Raw genomic sequence first — 20785 nt, 5'->3', positions numbered from 1 at the left:
AAAGTATTTCAGCGTAAGCGTTCTGAAGGGTAGCGTGTGCTTATCAAAGCGAATCATGGAAAGTCCACTGGATGACACAGTTGGTGATTTGGCGACGAAAGCCGTATCGTCAATCGCCGATGGAGATGGACTTTCTATACAAGAGGTGCATGCAACAGAATCCAAGGCTGGTTCCTACGGGAATATTGTCGAACTTACAACACCTATGCAAGTTTTAGCAGACTTTGGACTAAATTTTTTTTTTTTATTTCCTTCTATCAGCATTCCTGCCTCCTAAAATCCGTAATACCTGCGAAAATTTTTTCTCTCAAGTACTTTGTTTTGGTTTTTTTACATTCCCTCCTCCATTCAGCCACTTTGCCCGAAAAAATCCGTAATCCTAGCAATTAAATTGGTCTGGCCTTAGTATATTTTGTATTTCCATGATACACAGAAATGATTCACATAATATGTCAAGTGTATATTTAAATATATCTGACATATCTGATTATATCTATCTGTCAAAAGTTTGGGTAATATATATTTATATACTCAATAACCAAAGTAACCGGGATCATATTCTTTTTCACCATATTGTGATTTTGTAAAAGCACTTTTACCTTGAAGTACATACCTTAGTCTTTGAGTGAGTGGATGAGTGAGTGGGTGAGTTAGTGAGTGTTGGGTTTGAACAGTATTCCAGTTCTTTCACAGCATATGAGTTTAGTGTAGGAGGAAATACCGAAGTGATTCAGGTCTCCGATGTTTACCATTTTGGTGAAACCCACAAACAGAAGTATGGTGCTGACAAACCTAGAATCATAATCAGGGCGAACTGGGATTTGAACCCATTTTCATTGGTTTATGAGGTGCCTAAGGGACACAACTCTGCCTTTGACAACTGGGCCATCAGGCCCCCCCTCCAGATTAAGAGGTTGTAAATAGTGCCATGTGTGAAATTAAAACAATGTCTTTGTGTAATTATAGTAATCATTAACTGATGAACTGGTGCTATGTTAACATGTGACTCAGACAAATATAATGGTATTTGAAAGTTTGAATCAATCATGCATGGACTGCCAATATGCCCAGCCCATTGACTCCCTTTTAGACATGGAAGGAGGCTTGAGAAAAAAGGTTAATGCTTCTCGTCATCTGGATATAAATAATGAGTAGATAACTACCTCATGCCTGTTATAGCATTCTTTAATTAGTACAAGCTTTATTGAATGTCTCATTCCATGTTTGTTGTATTATAATGGTTTCTTGAACGATATATAATTCCCATTTCTTAGAACATGTATCTCTTTTAATAACTTCCTGTTTCCTGGGAACAAAGCCATTACTTAGAGTAAATTCATTTATTGATTTCTGCTAACGTAAATATGGTACAAATAGGCTGCCATTACCTGAGCTGTTAATACGTTTCCCCAAATATTTTTTATGCAGCATTGCATTACCTTTAGGGTATTATATTTTGTTACTCTTTACAAACAGGCAAATATTACACAGCAGCGATAGAAATTGGCGCTAGTCCTATAGTCCTTGCCAAACTGCCCAATAGTTAAGGTATCATAACTATATCTCTGTTAACACTTGGTTGTTAATTGTACAGCGACAATGCCTCGCCGAGCGAGACGAATTGATCAGGTGCCAACTTGTTCGGTCACATAATTTGGAGGCCCCCCATTACAGTCAAGTTAGAAACATGGTCAGTCACATGACATTACAGACAGGAAGTTTACAAACGTCAGACAATCCATAATTGGTACATCTGATTATTCCAATTCAAAATTATCATCAGATCAAGTTTGATTAAAATGTGCATTCGTGAAAAAGTAAGTTTTGAGGTATGTTTTCATTACTTATTGAACATCTATCTTTGTGTAGCTTAATTCGCGACATAACTTCAACGGCAAGTGGGCGCACGGATGGCCCAGTCGTCTAAGGCGCCGCAATTTTGCTGTGCAGAGTTACGTCCCTTGGCGGACCAGAAACCTTTGAATGTGGTTTTGAATCCCGGTTCATCCTGATTATGTTACTAGGTTTGTTAGCACCATACCCATGCTTGTGGGTTTCGCCAAAATGGTAACTTCAGAGACCTGCATCACTTCAGGCTTTCCTCCCACATTAAACTGATATCCTTTGAAATAAATCGAATACTGTTCAAAGTGGCGTTAAACCCAACTCACTCACTCAGCGACAAGTGGCAAACACTTTGATGTCTTCAGTTGTCTCTGAAGCGTCTAACTTGATTACGTCATTAGGCACGTGGTTACATATTTTTAAGGGGCTAGAAAAAAAGTGAGGCTCAAAAACAGCTGACGTGGAGATATATATGTTATATGTTTGCAGTGACATACTATACCAGTATCAGTGCTCTGTACATATTGAAATAATCAAATACCAGATGATGCAGTTTTTAATAAATCAACCTAGGCTAAATCCAATGATAAAATTGATCCAATATTACCAGGCCATTATTACAAGACCGAATAATGTGATCAAAGCAATATTATCATCAACAATTTTGGAAATTGCAGTATACTGGCTAGCAACTACAAATCAATATGGAACCAGGAATGAGGAAGGCGGCCCAGTTTAATAAGTACATGGGGACCACTGATCAAACCAGACCATAACCCCTGTCGATAATCAAACCCTTATACTTTCTTGCATAAAGAAGTGGCCATCATTGCCAGATTCCTGAACGGGCTGATCAGGATTATTGGGACAGTGCCTGACTGTGTATAGTGGACAAGTGCATTTCATCACACCCTGATGAGACTTGTTGTGATTTTGATGAGATTTTTGACCACATTTGCCCCAATGGCTATGCAATTAGTAGACTTGTCAGAATGTATTAGCCTGCATTGCTTCAACAATCAATACCTCAGGAGGCCAGCCTTTTGGGATTGTAGGGGAAGATGTGAGTCGGCCTCCACATCACTCCTCTTGGTTACTCTGCAATGTTTTACTAAGTATTAGTTTTACTAAGTTTATGAGTCACAGTTAAAGGCATTGGTTTTATTCATGATTCCATAATTTGGGTGTTATATTTCATTTGGGGTTTGACAGTTCATAAAGGTGAATGTTTTGAAATTCAGTGATTCTCAGATATTAGACTTGGATAACATAAACTATTGATCCAGATATAGGGCAGCTTGATATAACCATTGCTAATACTGGGATTCATTCGTAGTTTTCGCTTGCTAATAAAATAAGACATTATCACACAGCTTTATCTTCAAACGTTGACTGGAATGAGAGGTAGTATTAAGATTCTTACTTCATCTTTACTGCCACTCTCAGCCAGTCTGGAATCAATGAAGATTGTCTTTGAAAGATAAGACTCTGAAGCATTCATTAAGCTCTTCCATATTATCTATTTTATCATTCATATAGATGGAGATTGCCTCCGCCTTAATGTATTTTGCTTTGACAAAGTCGAAGGACACTTGTTTTCTGTCAACGCTGTGATATGTTTCCTCTCAATACAAGCCTGAAACTTTACTGCTTTGCCTTGTCTCCCCTCAATTACATTAAGTATCCTGCAGTGTTAGAGACCTTTATTTGACACACCCTCAGGGATGTAAGCAGCCTCAGTCCACCCACAATGACATTAAGTATCCTGCAGTGTTAGATACCTTTATTTGACACACCCTCAGGGATGTAAGCAGCCTCAGTCCACCCACAATGACATTAAGTATCCTGCAGTGTTAGATACCTTTATTTGACACACCCTCAGGGATGTAAGCAGCCTCAGTCCACCCACAATGACATTAAGTATCCTGCAGTGTTAGATACCTTTATTTGACACACCCTCAGGGATGTCAGCAGCCTCAGTCCACCCACAATGACATTAAGTATCCTGCAGTGTTAGATACCTTTATTTGACACACCCTCAGGGATGTAAGCAGCCTCAGTCCACCCACAATGACATTAAGTATCCTGCAGTGTTAGATACCTTTATTTGACACACCCTCAGGGATGTAAGCAGCCTCAGTCGACCCTCAATGACATTAAGTATCCTGCAGTGTTAGATACCTTTATTTGACACACCCTCAGGGATGTAAGCAGCCTCAGTCCACCCACAATGACATTAAGTATCCTGCAGTGTTAGATACCTTTATTTGACACACCCTCAGGGATGTAAGCAGCCTCAGTCAACCCTCAATGACATTAAGTATCCTGCAGTGTTAGATACCTTTATTTGACACACCCTCAGGGATGTAAGCAGCCTCAGTCGACCCTCAATGACATTAAGTATCCTGCAGTGTTAGATACCTTTATTTGACACACCCTCAGGGATGTAAGCAGCCTCAGTCGACCCTCAATGACATTAAGTATCCTGCAGTGTTAGATACCTTTATTTGACACACCCTCAGGGATGTAAGCAGCCTCAGTCGACCCTCAATGACATTAAGTATCCTGCAGTGTTAGATACCTTTATTTGACACACCCTCAGGGATGTAAGCAGCCTCAGTCCACCCTCAATGACATTAAGTATCCTGCAGTGTTAGATACTTGGTTACTTCCTTGTCTTGCTTAAAAGGCTGATGAGAGCAGTCAGAAACATTACATCCAATACCTTCCACCCAGACACAATGTTGCAACATGAAGACCTCCCTGGACTTGCTTACAAGAGGCTGTGAAGAGCATATAAGTAACAGTCTGGTTTCCATCTCTGCTGTGACATGAAATCACATCCACCTGCCCACACCGGTCAATATAACAACAAATTACCATCTTTTTCCACGGGGAACATGAACTGTCAACCACCCACCCAACATATTATTATTATTGATCAGCAGTTGTATTGTGTACACAACAGAAATTTAATGCTGCCTGGATCACTGCAAGGCAGTTGTAGCATATGAAGTATAACACTTGCTTAGACAAATAGTCAGTAGGAATATTGGGTAGCACCATTTCCATGTTCTAGGGCTTAGAAACAAGGCAATGTAAACCTGTCTTGCTGGTATAGTTGTTGTTGGTGGTGGTATATTCATTGTAATGTCATCAGGACATTTTCATGATTTTATTAACTTTTGATTGGACACCCCTCTATATCATAACCAAATTTGGAAAACATCTTTAAGACATTTTGGGTTACAATCAATCCAAGTCCGAGAAACTGAACCGATCATTGTATGGTGAGATTTTACTGATGCAGAAGGGGTGGATGGGTAGCCCTAGTGGTTAGCTCGTCACACCAAAGACCAGGGTTTGATTCCCGACGTGGGTATACTCCGACCCCGTGGTACCGCAGCATTCATCATATCGCGGTATTTGTGATTTCCGGTAGCTCACGCGAGACACGCCTTTTAGCGGCTGTCTATTAATAAATATCAGTAACCAGGAAGTGCCTGCTTCATAAACAATTTCAGTTCCCTCGGAATGTTGCGTCTGCTGTAAGTAAGGGGTTATTAACGCGTTGATACTTACTTCTGGCATCTTTTTTATATTGCCTTTCCCCCATCTATCAATGGCCAACGATATAACCCGCAGTTCCCCAAGGAAACTTTCTCTGTCAACTTGAACTAGATCATCTGCATCTAGTCCGCACATTTTCCCCCGCACTGTGCCCAGAATCTATTAGAAGATCTTAAGGGCCATAATGCCACACTTAGAAATGCATTCTTCACAAGTAGCCTAAAGACAAATACATACTTTGGGCATACTAGGTGTGCTTTTTATATATTTATTGTTGACGTTTAACATTTTTCCATTTTTTTGACATATGATTGTCATCCAATTTTTTTTAAAAACTATCTTAAAATATCACTTCTGATATTTTGTTGTTGATTTTAAAAATATTTTCTCTTACTTTTCGGTAAATATGCATTGAATACCTATTACTGATAACACATTTAGAATTTTACTTGTGCTGTCTTTGCACTTGTCTGGACAAATCACTGATGTCTGGCATGATCATACTAAGTGGTTGGTACAATGATGTCCTCTTTTTGTCCAATTCGGACCTCCATACACAACTTTCTCTGTACCGCGATACGATGGAGATCTTTCCCTTGTCAAACTGAGCACGAGGCCAGGCTTTTACTCGGCGCTACGAATGTAAATAATGAAGTTTTATCAGTAAAATATGCATTGTTAGATAAAATAAATGACATCTGATATAGAGAACACGAATAATCATAAAGGTTAGTGAGTGCATTTTGTTCCGTTTAGCGTACATAACAAGTACCGCGATACCCTGAGGTTGCAGGCTACAATGTGTGAAGCCGATTTCGGGTGTCTCTAGCTGTGATGTTGATGGAATATTGCTAAAAGCGGCATAAAACCTCACTCACTCACACTAATGCAACATTACATTTCATTCACTAATCCCCTGTCGTCGTCATCATCATCATCATCAGCAGCAGCAGCAGCAGCAGCAGCAGCAGCATTCAAGGTTTCAGATATGTTCTTTTTCTTGGGCTTTCTTCCAGAATGTAATGGTAAAGAAGAACATCCTCTTAAAAGTTAATGAACTCATAAAATGTCCTAAACTGTCTCCAAGAAATCCACTTTTATCACTAATAACATGTTATTGTTTAAGCAGTATGAATTGATATATAGCACATGGACAAGAAGAACTGATGGTTCTTTTTCTATAAAACAAAAGTTATTTTTCCTGAAGCAAAAGGCGAGTCAGAATCATTGACATTCATAGATAGGAGCAAGTGTAGTATTGATGTATGTTTTGGGCATTCATGCTTGGAATATATAGGAGATTGGCCGAGCCACCAGGCTTGTGTCCCTGCTGTAGATCACTCCCTTAATGGGACAGGATTTCCTATGTGGTTATGCTTCTACTCTTAACCCTGGGGATGCATTATTTACACAGATGATCAGAACAAGTTAACATTACAAATTGCTTTTTTTTTGGAAAAGGCATTTTTTTTATATTTTACCAACAGGATTGGACGGTTCAGAAGATGAATTTAATTTCATTGCTTAAAGAAAGTGTTCAAAGGATTTGTCTGTTGATTGTATCAATTGTGTTTTTAAGTTTTAGAGCAGCAGACTTTCTAAGAGTTCCCATCAAACACCACCTAAAGACTTTCAGATCTATTGTATCATGTGACAATAAAATCATTCTCGGATTGTTTGCATATTAAGTCTATGTAAAAAAGCGTTCGTTCTAATGAATTTGTGTGCTATTTGCATAAAATATTTAATAATGTAGAGCTCATAAAGTTTTAATAAATACCCCAAAGGTATAATGAATACTCTAGAGGTTTAATTACTACCCTAAAGGTTAATGGATACCCTAAATATTCAATGAATACCCTGCAGAATGAATGGATACCCTTTTTATTGAAAACTGTAACTTTGAATGGATACCCTAAAAGTTGAATGAGGACCCTAAAGTTTCAAATAAATACCCTACATGTTGAATGGATATCAAATGGTTGAATAAATACCCTACAGGTTGAATGGATACCCTACAGGTTGAATGAATACCCTGCAGGTTGAATGGGTACCCTACAGGTTGAATGAATATTCTGCAGGTTGAATGGGTACCCTACAGGTTGAATGAATACCCTACAGGTTAAATGAATACCCTACAGGTTGAAAGAATACCCTACAGGTTGAATGGATACCTTACATGCTGAATGAATACCCACAGGTTGAATGAATACGCTACAGGTTGAATGAATACCCTGCAGGTTAAATGGGTACCCTACAGGTTGAATGAATACCCTACAGTTTGAATGGATACCTTACATGCTGAATGAATACTCAACAGGTTGAATGAATACGCTACAGGTTGAATGGATACCCTACAGGTTGAATGAATACCCTACAGGTTGAATGAATACGCTACAGGTTGAATGGGTACCCTACAGGTTGAATGGATAGCCTAAAGGTTTGATGAATGCCTTACAGGTTGAATGAATATGCTACAGGCTGAATGAATACCCTACAGGTTGAATGAATACCCTACAGGTTGAATGGATACCTTACATGCTGAATAAATATCCTGCAGGTTAAATGCATACGCTACAGGTTGATTTGATGCTCTACAGGTTGAATGAATACCCTACAGATTTAATGAATACCCTACAGGTTGAATGGATGCTCTACGGGTTGAATTAATACCCTAGAGGTGTAAGTCTAGTAGAATGGATAATGCATAGAGTAAAAATTGCCCAGTATTTACAAGGATTGCCCCCAAAGGATGTAACCACCTGCAAGATTTATACCCGTTTCTGAATCAGAGACATGTAGGGATGAAAACTCCCATAGAACCAACATGGCCACCAGCTTACATACATCAGCTCTGAAGAACACTCGCATGTTTATGGTCGTGTTTACCTAGATTTAAAATGTCAACATTTCCATCTATAGCTTTTGACAGTTCGGTAGTAACTGTAAACCGACTTGATGTGGAATGTGTGGGAGGGATGAAATATTGATCATCTAGGCTTACAATAGTTAGGCCTCTTTTTATTTATTGGTTTACGGATATTTCTCTTGAAACCTTTGGTCTGTGGTTGAATTCAAAACACCATTAGACTCTTTGAATGATTTTGTTTTTACTTTTGTGTTTGTTTTTGTAAAAAGTAGGATAAGAACATTTTTTAATTAAAATTCTTTATTTTTCTGTTGGCATTTAAAAACATATGACTGTAATGTTTGTTGTTTCTAATACAGCATTTAAATGAGAACAAAGGTACACATGGTTAGGAGGACCGATGAAGCAATGAATAGTATTTGCGCAAACAATTGTTGGTCATTCAGCATATACCACTAGTCTCAGTGAGGCAGGGAAACAATTATTGCGTTTTTTATTTGTAAGCATGATTATCAGCATGATCAGGTTTGGCTTAAATACACAAAGCTTTAAACAATCATTTTATTTATTTTTTTACTACTTGATAATGGAAAAGTCTTGATTCAGATACTATTATGAATTTACTAATGAAGGAAATAGAATATTTTCACCTGAATAATAACATATAATAATACCAATATTTCCCATGCATGGCTTTGATACATGCTGTTCAATTAGTATTCATGTATCAATATTGAACATGTTTAACACAATGAAACCTCAAACAGGAAACACTGGTCTAATGCAATACTGAAGTTATCAAATCCAATGACAATGATTAATGAAGTGGTGTTTTGTAGTATGTTATATATACCCAGAGGTAATTTCTTTTGACAAAAAGCTCAATGTACAAGGACCACTAAATACCACATGCTAATGTGTCTGCATGCTGGGATGTTTTGTCCACTGTAGCTACAACAATTACAGTCAGTAATAGTCAAAATAAGTAAATATGTCACAATTCTTTGAAACAATTGTGTATGAAATTCACAGAGGATGTATGTAGACAATGTTAATGTTTCCAGTATGCATGTTGGTTCAAAGATTGCTGTCTCAGGGATTTGTTCAAAATGTTTAGCGTCATATGCACATCCTCAGAAGCTGTTATGGATGTGGATTTCAATTTTAGATTGTAATTGGTAAACGTCAACCTTTGGCACTCTAAAGTTTGAGAGTGTTTCTTACCTGAATAGAGACCCGTGAAGGTCCGGGTTAAACAGGTCTTCAGCAACCCATGCTTGCCGTAAAAGGCGACTATGCTTGTAGTAAGAGACGACTAATTGGATCGGGTGGTCAGGCTCGCTGACTAGGTTAATGCATGTCATCGATCCCATGTGCATGGATCGATGTTCATGATGTCAATCACTCGATTGTCTGGTCCAGACTCGATTATTTACAGACCGCTGTCATATAGCTGGAATATTGCTGAGTGCGGCGTTAAACAACAAACAAACAAACAAACAAACAAACAAAACTTACCTGAATAGAATGTCAGCTATATGTAACATGCAAACTACAATTTGGAATCGTCTTTTTGCATCGCCCAGGACATACAACAGTGTTAGAAATTGGCACGGGTCCTATATTCCTTGCCAAACTGCCCAATAGTTAAGGTATCATAAGGACTAGTAGAAATTTGCCCTTTTTAAGGGTTTTACTATATGTTATCATTATAAGGACTAGTGGACTAAAACTGTTAGTTTCTATCACTGTGCAATGTAAGTTATTTGCATCTGTTACAACTTTGGTATGTGCATAGGATGCGATATTTTACATCTGGTAAAAACATAAGTCTGACAATGCTGGAAAGATCCATTCATACTCATCCCTGTCCGTAACCTGCAAGAAAACTTGTCCACTATCGGCTAGTTTTATGGGGCAAAGCATCACAAACAAATCAAAATGTGCACATGACATTTGGTCAAGGCATTCTGTTTAAATAACTTTTGTTTACAGGTGTAATTTGTTCAACAAAATATATCGTAGTGTCAGTGACACGTATGTTACCATACTGAAGTTAATCAAGTCCAAGATGGTTGTAAATGGCAATCATGTTATTTTGAAAATATGCTTGTAAACGAATCAGCTGTGGTCATGTTGTACAACAAATTGACTATTTCTTCCTCAGTGCCCATTTGCAGTACCATGTGACCTCTTTTGGCCAAGCCGCCACACCTGAAGTATAGAGAGATCAGTGCCTGAAGCCACATTGACCATGGCTAGTTTGCACTAAGACCCAGTTTAAAAAATGGTCACCAAAAGGGCGGCTTGTCCTTCAATGACACAGATGGTGTTGACCTGGAAGGTACTCTGTGATAACAATAGGTCATGACCTGGAAGGTACTCTGTCATAAAAATGGGTCATGACCTGGAAGGTACACTGTGGTAAAAATGGGTCATGACCTGGAAGGTACACTGTGGTAAAAATGGGTCATGACCTGGAAGGTACTCTGTGATAAAAATGGGTCATGACCTGGAAGGTACACTGTGGTAAAAATGGGTCATGACCTGGAAGGTACAATGTGGTAAAAATGGGTCATGACCTGGAAGGTATGCTGTGGTAAAAATGACAACATAACAACAAGTTATGAAAACCAATGATATTTTATTGGAACAATAACAATGCCTAAGTCAATCTTACTGCTACCACAGAATCCTGCTTGATCCCATAATAAACAACTATATAATGCTGTACTTAGACTATGTAGAAGTGAAATAGTGCAGAATACAGGGCCTACCCAGTGCTGTCCTCCAGTGCTCTACAGTATACAGGCATCAGATTGTCGTGCACAAAAGTTCCCATTCTTGCATTTACCATTGTACCAGTGATAGAAACAAGGCTTACACACCAGACTTGTAACCTTTCAGTTTTGTATTTTTAAAATTTGATTATTTGTTTTCTGAGGAAATATACTGATGGCTAAAAATAAAGGAACACTAAACATTTTGTACAATAATGTTTCCTGCTGTGTTTTGTAAAATACTTTATATCAGCAGAATAAGTTGCGAAGTGATATGTTCTTAAATGTGTTGAAGAATTTGTTTTTGTTTTTTGTTTTTAAATTTTAACCGATTCATCAAAACATCTGAAATATGTTCATATTTGATTTGGGGAAGAAATCTCATGCCTGTATATCTCTTTAAAATGACTGAAAACTATATTACAGTTCAATTGTACTGTCAAACCTCAAATACATGTTTTCTTGGTGGTATTGGTACTGCGTAGTAATACTGGGTGTCATTGCATATTTATGTCTTTTTGATAGCACGGGTATATATATATTTAACAGAACTTAGGCACTGTTAAATGAAGACATTGCACATTAATTGAAATAATGACAAAATCTCTCAGAATTTATACTGTAAATATGTTGATATTAAAAACAGTAATATCAGTTATGTTAAACAGTTACATGTAACTAGATTAGCATGATAAGGGTATATATTATATATACCCTTTGCATAATAACATGATTGTTTTCTGTTTTTGCTTGTTTAAGATACTGATAATTCATTTATCATTTTCCTATTCAGAGTTTGATTTTGTAGCCTGGTGTACGATTCACACATATGAAACAGATGTTGGAAACACCATCTTTTCTCTCTCAGGGAACAGTTTGAAGTCTTTCATTTCCATCAACCTGAAGTACAGTATCACGTTTCCTGTGGATTATATAAGGCATTTTAGTTGATTTTTGGCAAGATATGTTGTAGCATTAGCAGGTTAGGTTTTGGACTTGTTTGCATAGGTTGATCTTTGCCTTGTTTTGTCTTCCACTCCTGAAACATATACCTCGATGTTAGCATGGTTCATTGGACCTAGTCAACACACTGTAGTCTCACTGCCAGGACAAGTTGGTTACAGTTGGGTGACCTAACAATACAGCTTTATGCCTCTCAAACATGGCAAATTAGGGACAATGGTGAATTGTTTTTTCTTTGGGGCTTCCGAATACAGTGATCCCTCGCTACAATGCTATTGTTGGGGTCCAGATAATTGATGAGCGTTATAGATGATCAGTGGTTTAACCAAGGTCGAGTCAAATATAACTTTTAGCGAGTCATGGTACGGCATTTATGATATGTGTATCCATTCTCTTGCAACTAAAGTTTGTTTCAAGGCGTCAGTAACGGTAATCTGACCATGGTTGCTGTAAATAACGGTGAGTTGTGCGATCTACTGATCACTTCGCATACGATTTCGCTGAAATTATTGTACAGATTATTATTATTATTGAATGAAATTTTGAATATGATGAAAAAGATGCATTGCAAACATTAATCCAGATGAACAATGAACAAATTTTTTATAACCAGATATTATAATGATAGGATTAAATTGCGTACTTCAGTTCGGATTCGTTGACTGGTATTTCTGGTGTTACCTGATCACGGTGATCAGCTGATAATGTTTTCTGAGATGGGGGAAAACATTGTATCATTGGAAAATTTGAGTTTATTAAAAATGTTAGTAAATTTTGGGAGCCATGCTTTACCGCACGCTATAACCGAGTTAGGGCTATATTGAAGAGCGCAATAGCGAGGGAACACTGTATAGCTTTAATTGTTCTTTAGATTCTTAGGAGTGGGACAAACAAATCATTACTGTAAAACTTGCATTAGTTTAAGCTTATCTAATTCACAAAATTATTTTGAACACAATAGTTTGAATGCATGACATTTGTTCAAAAAGTAGATATTGGGATAAGTTAATTCCACATAAATCCATATATTCAAATCCATTTATATCCAATTGTATACATATATTCTGAAAATATAGCATGTCACTTTGGTTTTCCGATAATATGATTCAGAATAATATCAAGTAAGGCTGATGTATTGTGACAAACGTACCATGAAACCTGGGGCTGTGTTGTCATGTTACTTTTCTCATTCAGATGTGAATGTCTGGATGTGTGTTTGATGACCACACATTGGAAGTAGTCTCACACATAGTATGGACACATGTACCAATAGAGTCAATTTATTCTCATTTTAATTTCTATTCTTGATTCCAATCCTTATTACTTTAGCAATGACAATAATGAAGATGCTCTCTGAACATATGTATTTAACATGTTCATTGTATCCGATGTAAAATAACACCATCATGTATTATTATATTTATGGTAATGAGTATTGTGGAATGGTTGATTTATTTCTAATAAAATTATCCCCAATATGAAACGGGAAAGAGATTTCACAGATAATGAATTCATGGGCTATGTGTAAAACTGTTAATGTGTCGTCATGCATATGCTAATGTTGTGATTTCATCCTTGTCATCATACTCAACATACCACGTATCACATCATTTAGCAGTGAAATATTTCAATAATACTCATCATAAACCACTCAGGCATACTCACTGAGAGCAATAGTGTGCATATTATCATGATACTCATTGTCATATTCATCATATTTGAAATTTGACAGTACATAGATTACATTTCAATCTCTTAATAATAATTAATACATCACATCAAAGTTGAAAAATAATTACATGATATGCAAATTTATGCATCTTGTAACTATCATGCCCATATATGGGTACAGACTAAGGAATGTATGAGGTTCACAGGGGTCATTTGAAGGTCAGAGGTCAATCCTGACCAATCAAAAGCTGAGGAGAGAAGTGAGTCCTTGATGCATTGCCATCCTGAAGGACAAAGGTGCAAGGTATCTTTGCATGGCTTGTATATGAATGATGCCTCAAGGATATAAATTGCATGTAAACAGCTTGTATTTTCTAACTATGATGGTATAAGGATTACTGAAGACACAAGTTTCATAATTTGCATGTACACATATATTCAAGGGTGCTCCTCAACAGAAGACAATGGTTCATTGAAAGGAGTGAAAGGGTTAAAGCAAATACCATAGGACGTACATTTATTTGTTCATTTTTTATAAAATCATCAAACTGGCAGTGCATATTGAGTGTTCATACTAATTTCCTAAAATCCACTTTGACCTGTGGCATGTGCTGCTCAGTAACAACAATAAGTCGATGTTATACCAGTGCTCAAAACACTGCAAATGTGTTAAAACATAGAGAGAGACCAGCATTCTTTCTGATTTTCTGAATTTTCTGAACTTTCAACATAATGAATGAGTTGGGTTATCACACTGCTTTTAACAGTATTCCAGTTATATCACAGCATGTCAGCTTAATGTGGGAGGAAAGCCCGAAGTGATGCAGGTCTCAGAGGTTTACCACTTCAGTGAAACCCACGAGCACGGGTATAGTGCTGACAAACCTAGAAACATAATCAGGGTGAACCGGGATTCGAACCCTCAATCATAGGTTTCTGGCGTGCCCAAGGGACACAACTCTGCACAGCGAATAGCGGTGCCTGAAACGACTGGGCCACCTATGCCCCCACTTCCAAGATAAGTATGGCTACTAATGAATGACAAACAAACAAGTTTTTAACATGGCAAGATACCGAAAGATAAGTGATTGTTTTCTTATTTGTTGGCATAAAGATTTTGATACATATTATTGACTGAGGATGAGAGTTCAGCCAACTTTGTTTTGTTACTTTACAAATAATGTTGCTGTTGGTTTTTCGATTAATGACTGTTATGGCTGGTGGACGTTCAGTAGCTCCATTATATATACACTGGGAAACAATGCTACATACCCCCGACTTGTTAAACCAGACATTTGTTAAGCTGTCTGTTTCACTGGAAACTGTACTGTGTGGATAAACAGGATTTCACTTTACAACGCATGTTTTTTTATTGATGAATATATCAATTGGTCTAACTCTTTTGGTAAATAATTTAGCAAAAAGTATTGAGCAGACACAAATGACTTTAAACCCGAGACTGGTAGTCTGAGACTGTTGGAGGTTGTAAGATGTCCTGCACTTAATGGTCTTGAAACAGACACTGTTCCACAACATGGGACTTCATCACATTATACCATAACATGTTTTTGCTCTTTAGGCTCAAAGAAAAGGTGAAAAGCTTTAGAGTAACCTCCCTTTGAAGTCCCTTTGAAGATTGAGAAAAACTGATCTCTTTTAAGAGTCATCCATCATATTGGGGAATTGGCTGGTTATTTATGTATCTGTTAGTTGGACACTTGTGAAAGAAAGTCTCTTTTACATTCTGGTTACAAAATTCAAATAGACCGAAATAAAGTTGTACATCCAAGTACAATTGCGTTATGATGTGGGATTATCAAGGGCATTCTGAAATAATCCTGCTGAAAAATTTGGTAAAAATATTATTTTTTCCTGCTGTATGTGTTAAGAATGACATACATAATGCTTAAGTGTCTGCCGGGTAATAAAAAGACATTTACGTTATGCTTTCTCATTCTTGAAGGAAAGATAAGACAGTCTATATTCCGCAGAGTATGTACAGCTAAGTGTAAATACTGATAAGAGTAATAATTTCTGTTAGCTATGTGGCATTTCCATGAATAATTTGAACATAATTGATTATCTTTGTTCTAGAAACTGACATGATATAGTGATGTTTGACATTTCCTCTTCTGTATCCTACACATCTGTACATGCTATACATTGGTTTAGAATAGTCACCATTAATCAAGTCCACATGAGCAACCCTGTGCATATTCTCAAACCATCTTTTATTCATTTATGTAACATTGTCAGCTGCAATTGCTCCAGGTGAAGCTTGGCCTCACAAAGGGGTATAACATGGCCCCCAACACCTGATTTGCACAATTCTTTTACGGTTTCTACATCTTTTGCCATTGCTTTCAAATTCATCAGGAATATATGGCAGTGTTTAAATGAAGCATGAAAGTCAAAGGGGTCCTTGTCATAACCCAAATGTTGAAAGTTAAAGATTTAAGAGGTCCCTCAATTTAAATATACTACTCAAAAGAAGTTAAGGACCATCTGATTCTTTCATATTACTGTAGTTAATCTGTTATCGTATGACAGATAAAAACTATAGTGACATGAAATAATTGGGCGGTCCTTAATTTCTTTGAGTTGTATACTTTGGTAGCAAACCTCAGTAACCCCAGGACCAGTGTTCGAAATAAGAGCTTGCCCGTAGGTTCGTGGTAGGTTGATCTTGTGTAGGGCCTGTAGTTTACAATTTGTATTGGTCCTTATGGCCTGCAGTAAATTTATGTGTTGATTTGTTCGTCACAACAAGCTGCAGTTTTTCAAACTAAGGCCTTAAGAGTTTAGTCAGGGCCCATATCTTCTAAAGTCTGTGGGTCTTGATGGCAGCCTGGCAATTTGTTTTATTTCAAACACTGCCCAGGATCCCCCTTACTTTCTAACAATGCATGGTTTTCTACATGAATTTAGTGGAGAGGATAAACAGTGACCAAGTAATTGTCATTAAGTAACGGTCAGTACAGACCGATTATTTATGGTTTTGCTAAAGACTGATTTTATTGTCTTTCTCAAACATGCAAATTCATTCCCTTTCGAGGGGACAGTGTGCTGTTCAGAAAGTGATCATAGCACTAAGATAAGTATAACTCTTTAACATAGACTTACGACTGTCTTAGCACTAAGACTGAAACGAGTTTGTGAAACGAGGCCCTGATAGCTGAATCAGATTTTAGTTTGATGTCAGATAATGAATGTTCCCTTAGGTTATCAGAACAATTTGATGTATTGTTTCTCATGCATCTTTATTCAGGTTACATAAGAAAATGTCTCCAGTTTTGATATCTGCATATACAACTTGCTCCATTAGGTTCATGCTCGTAATTTTGAGATGCCAGCCTGTGCAATTTTGGTGTGCAATTTTGAACAACTTGAGCCAAATTCCGCTGATATAATCAAGTGAATTATAATCAATTAATAAATAATCACTTGTTTAGCTTGTGATTGGAAGGTTTACATATTTAGAAGAAATGCCAAAGATCTTTCTTTCTTTTTTTAACAAAACAGTCAATCAACCATGCTAATGGTGATAAATAATTTGTTTTGGAATTTACAAATTTGGGGGTTGGCATCTCTGCTAATGTTACTTGCTATAAATTGAATAGTGTTGTGTCTGCACAATCTACAACTTGCTTGACTTATGACACCAAATGGTGCTTTTGATCTCACTGCAGCCTCCACCAATCATATGCTACAGATGAGGAGGTTAACCAATCAGAATTGGCCTTGGACTAGCCATTGATTGGTGGGATGCTGGTAACAGTCACACATGCACAAATACCATACAGCTAAGTGTCACTACTTCAAAGTATCCACCAATCATGTGCTAGAGTTTTGGCAGTTAACCAATCAGAATCACCCAAGAAATACAAGTCATTGATTGGTGGGATGTTGGTATTACAGTCACACATGCACCAATACCATACAGCTAAGTGTCACTACTTCATTGAATCTGTCTGTGATTGATATATATTGCATCAGTTTGCCAACTCCAAACCAGTATATTATATCACCATTCTATTACAATAAATATACTGGACTGATTTACCAGTACTGTTTCGTTCGGGAAGTGACCACCATACACTTCTCTCTTATCACGTATAAGTTAGCAAAGAATTGCACTTGCTCATGACCTTGAAATCAACAGCCAATCAAAATGTTTGTTCTGAATGCAATTTCTGCTATTAAAAGTGCGGCCTAATACGACAAGCCCCCAATATTTTCTATTGCATCTGAAGACTCTGAGTAATGAAATTTTAGCTTGAAAAGATGTTTATCTGAGTATTTATGATGTGAGGAAACATCTCATGGCAACATTCCGAGCTGTAGATGAGAAATAAGGTGAGTCAAGTAATAGTGCTATAACTGCTTGTTGCAATTTGATTGGACGGTTATTTTTAGCTTTGCATCATTCAACCCTCGCTCAAAATGATGCTGTGGTGGTGAATTGGTCCTGCATGTGTATCATAATAGAAGATGGAGATGCAATATCTGGATAATCAGAGTGGCCAATATGTTGCATCACAGCTACTCAATCTAAGCTAGGCAGTATCATATGTACAAGTAAACATGGAAAAAATCTTTAGACGGTCTGTTTTTGCTCGTAACTCTTATCCTATTAGGCCAGAATGAATTTGATCTGGCATAAGTGTTGAACAGTGTTGAATTGGTGTAAAATAGGGCTTTAGAAAGAGATAATACAATTCACGTTTAGGTTCGGATAAAATATCGACAGTTACACTGTTACAGCCATCAAATCCATGATTGCCTTTATATATTTTATTCAGTTAGAAAATTCCTGCAAGACTAAATTTTAACTAGGCAAAGAAACAAATGAGGATTATCAGTTCATTGCAGAATCAGAGTGAGTGAGTGTGGTTTTACACTGCTTTTAGCAATATTCCAGCAAGGGGACACCAGAAATGGGTTTACACATTATGCCCATGTGGGGAATCAAACCTGGGTCTTTGGTGTGACGAGCAAACGCTTTAATCACCAGGCTACCCTACCGACACTGCAGGATTCTCCAAGATGTAACCTTGGGTATGTTTGTTCAACAGGATAAGAGTTACGGGCAGATGGACTGTTGCTATGCACAAATCACTGAAGGACATATGGGGCATCCACCCATGTCTGGAGGGACTACATGATAAAAAATAAAATTTGAAATCAATAAAACGGACAAAGTGTGAAAGGATTGCACTGTTGTCTTCTTGCACACTGAGGTCATGTGACAAGCGTTGTGAGTGCGTCGTGAATATGTTTTTTTTTACATGTGCGTCTAGATGGAAACATTTGCATGTGGTGACCAGCACCATAGAGATTTGTTGGCTGGAAAAAACGTCCTAAGCATGTATCAACAATTGCAATAAAAATCAACATTCATACACATATAAACCAAGAAACATTGCTTATGCTTTACCACTGAGATGTCGGCCTGAGAATGGTTGTTAATGTACTAAAGATAATTGGAAAGTCCTAAGCCGTAGAAATGCTATAACACTGTCACTTTTTCATTGGGGGTATTGTGTTCATCCTCGGAATTCTCTGCCACAAACAATGGCGCAGACAGCGCTGCTATTCCCGGCTGATTTATGATGCCAGAAACAATACTGTAGTTCCGACAGTTCTTCTGTTTCCGACTTTCCAAGAAATTATCAACCCACTTCTTGACCGTCTGCAGGATGGCCAAGCAGACGTAAAGTCCTGGCATAGTGAACATAACCCATATTGGAATCATAGAGGCCATATCAGCATCTGGTTGAGGAAGAGAAAAACGTAGAGCAGCTAAAACAATCAGGCAGTTCATGCTTGATGTCTCCAGTGCTATTGTTTTGATGAAGCGGACCTTTTGCCGACATGCCACAGAGAACACAAATCCAGTTGCACATCCACACACAGGAAGCAGAATTGCTCCCAGAACTGCGTAATTATCGATGTATTCAAACACATACATATTTATGTAAACGCCTAATGTGATATAGAGAATGGTAGCAAGAAGTAACAGTGGCTTAATCAACCAGGTTAAGATGGCGTCTGCTATCACAGGCCGGAACCTGTTTATCACCAGTCCGAATGTGTAAGCAAAAAATGTTGAAGCCAACCAAATTTCGAAATCGTAAATTGGAATATTCCTTGTGGTCTTCTCGTCTACTCCTTGTTGAAAGTATTGTCCGAGAACGAAAACCCATAATGGGGCCGTACCTGAAACAGACAAGGAAAAAAATGTAAATTATGTCCAAAAGTTTCATGTAGCTTCCTTAAATGTTGCGTGACGTATGTGTCCTTTTGCCCTGCCTGTCTTCCTTGCTGATCAAAGAAACATCATTCACAGATTTCTATGTAATGATCAATTTTCTCAAAAAGCTATCATTGTTGATATGCGGAAGACGTTTAATGGGGTATTGATCTACTAGAGCTGCTGTTTGGGGTAGCTAAAGACTCGTTCACCATACTTCATCTCAACATGCTTTTTGTGTCTCTTTAAAGATTATGCCAACATATTAGAGAGGAGTAGTTGTACTGCTAGCCTTTTCCAGTCGATACTATTTGTCTTCTAAAGAAGCTATTAGAATTCCTGACTGGGGGAATGTTTGACCTGTAGAGAGAAAATTAGGCTTGTTTGCAGCAAGCAATTTTGTTATTTGTAAGAACATGATATATTGATTAAGTCTTGCTCGTTACAAGTTATGATACATCATATTGGCGAGTCTTCCATGTGTCTGGTGATTAAAGAGGAGAAGACGTTACAGGATGATATCAAACACAAGCTGTAGGGAGGTTGCTATTTTCTGTGAAGCAGCAATTAACTTTGATGAAAAAATACAGACCGTGGTTCAACAGTCATAGAAAACAGACACTAACCAATTTGTCTTGTGAAAAATAAATGCTCCTAGCCAATTTTGAAAAAGCTATGAGACATATTTTTTATAACTTTAGATTTCAAATGCTGCATATTTCAAAAGTATGCATGATCAACTACTCGGTGAAAGTTGTAGCAATATTTTTGTGTAGATCCCAACACTGTTATCAGTCAAGTCAGTCATGATAACTGTTCAAATAAACACTGAAA

At 37.5% G+C, this 20785-nt stretch overlaps 2 protein-coding genes across 3 annotated transcripts in view; one reads left to right on the top strand and one right to left on the bottom strand.

The window, feature by feature from the left end:
- LOC124138770 (trafficking protein particle complex subunit 13-like) overlaps positions 1-20785 on the top strand; it is a 190914-nt gene that overhangs the window by 10460 nt on the left and 159669 nt on the right. The window lies entirely within an intron of this gene.
- LOC124138769 (sodium/bile acid cotransporter 5-like) overlaps positions 16972-20785 on the bottom strand; it is a 64341-nt gene continuing 60527 nt past the window's right edge. For both annotated transcript variants that reach the window (XM_048399713.1, XM_046505620.2), the window contains one exon: positions 16972-19917. In XM_048399713.1, coding sequence (XP_048255670.1) covers positions 19208-19917 — 710 coding nt within the window. In that variant the 3' untranslated portion in view covers positions 16972-19207. The remainder of the gene's footprint in view (positions 19918-20785) is intronic.

This window comes from Haliotis rufescens, unplaced genomic scaffold (genome assembly GCF_023055435.1).
Source record: "Haliotis rufescens isolate VD_foot unplaced genomic scaffold, xgHalRufe1.0.p SCAF_2, whole genome shotgun sequence".
Classification (NCBI taxonomy): Eukaryota; Metazoa; Mollusca; class Gastropoda; order Lepetellida; family Haliotidae; genus Haliotis; species Haliotis rufescens.
The sequence above is the reverse complement of the archived record's forward strand: the minus strand, read 5'-3'. Positions and strand labels throughout refer to the sequence as shown.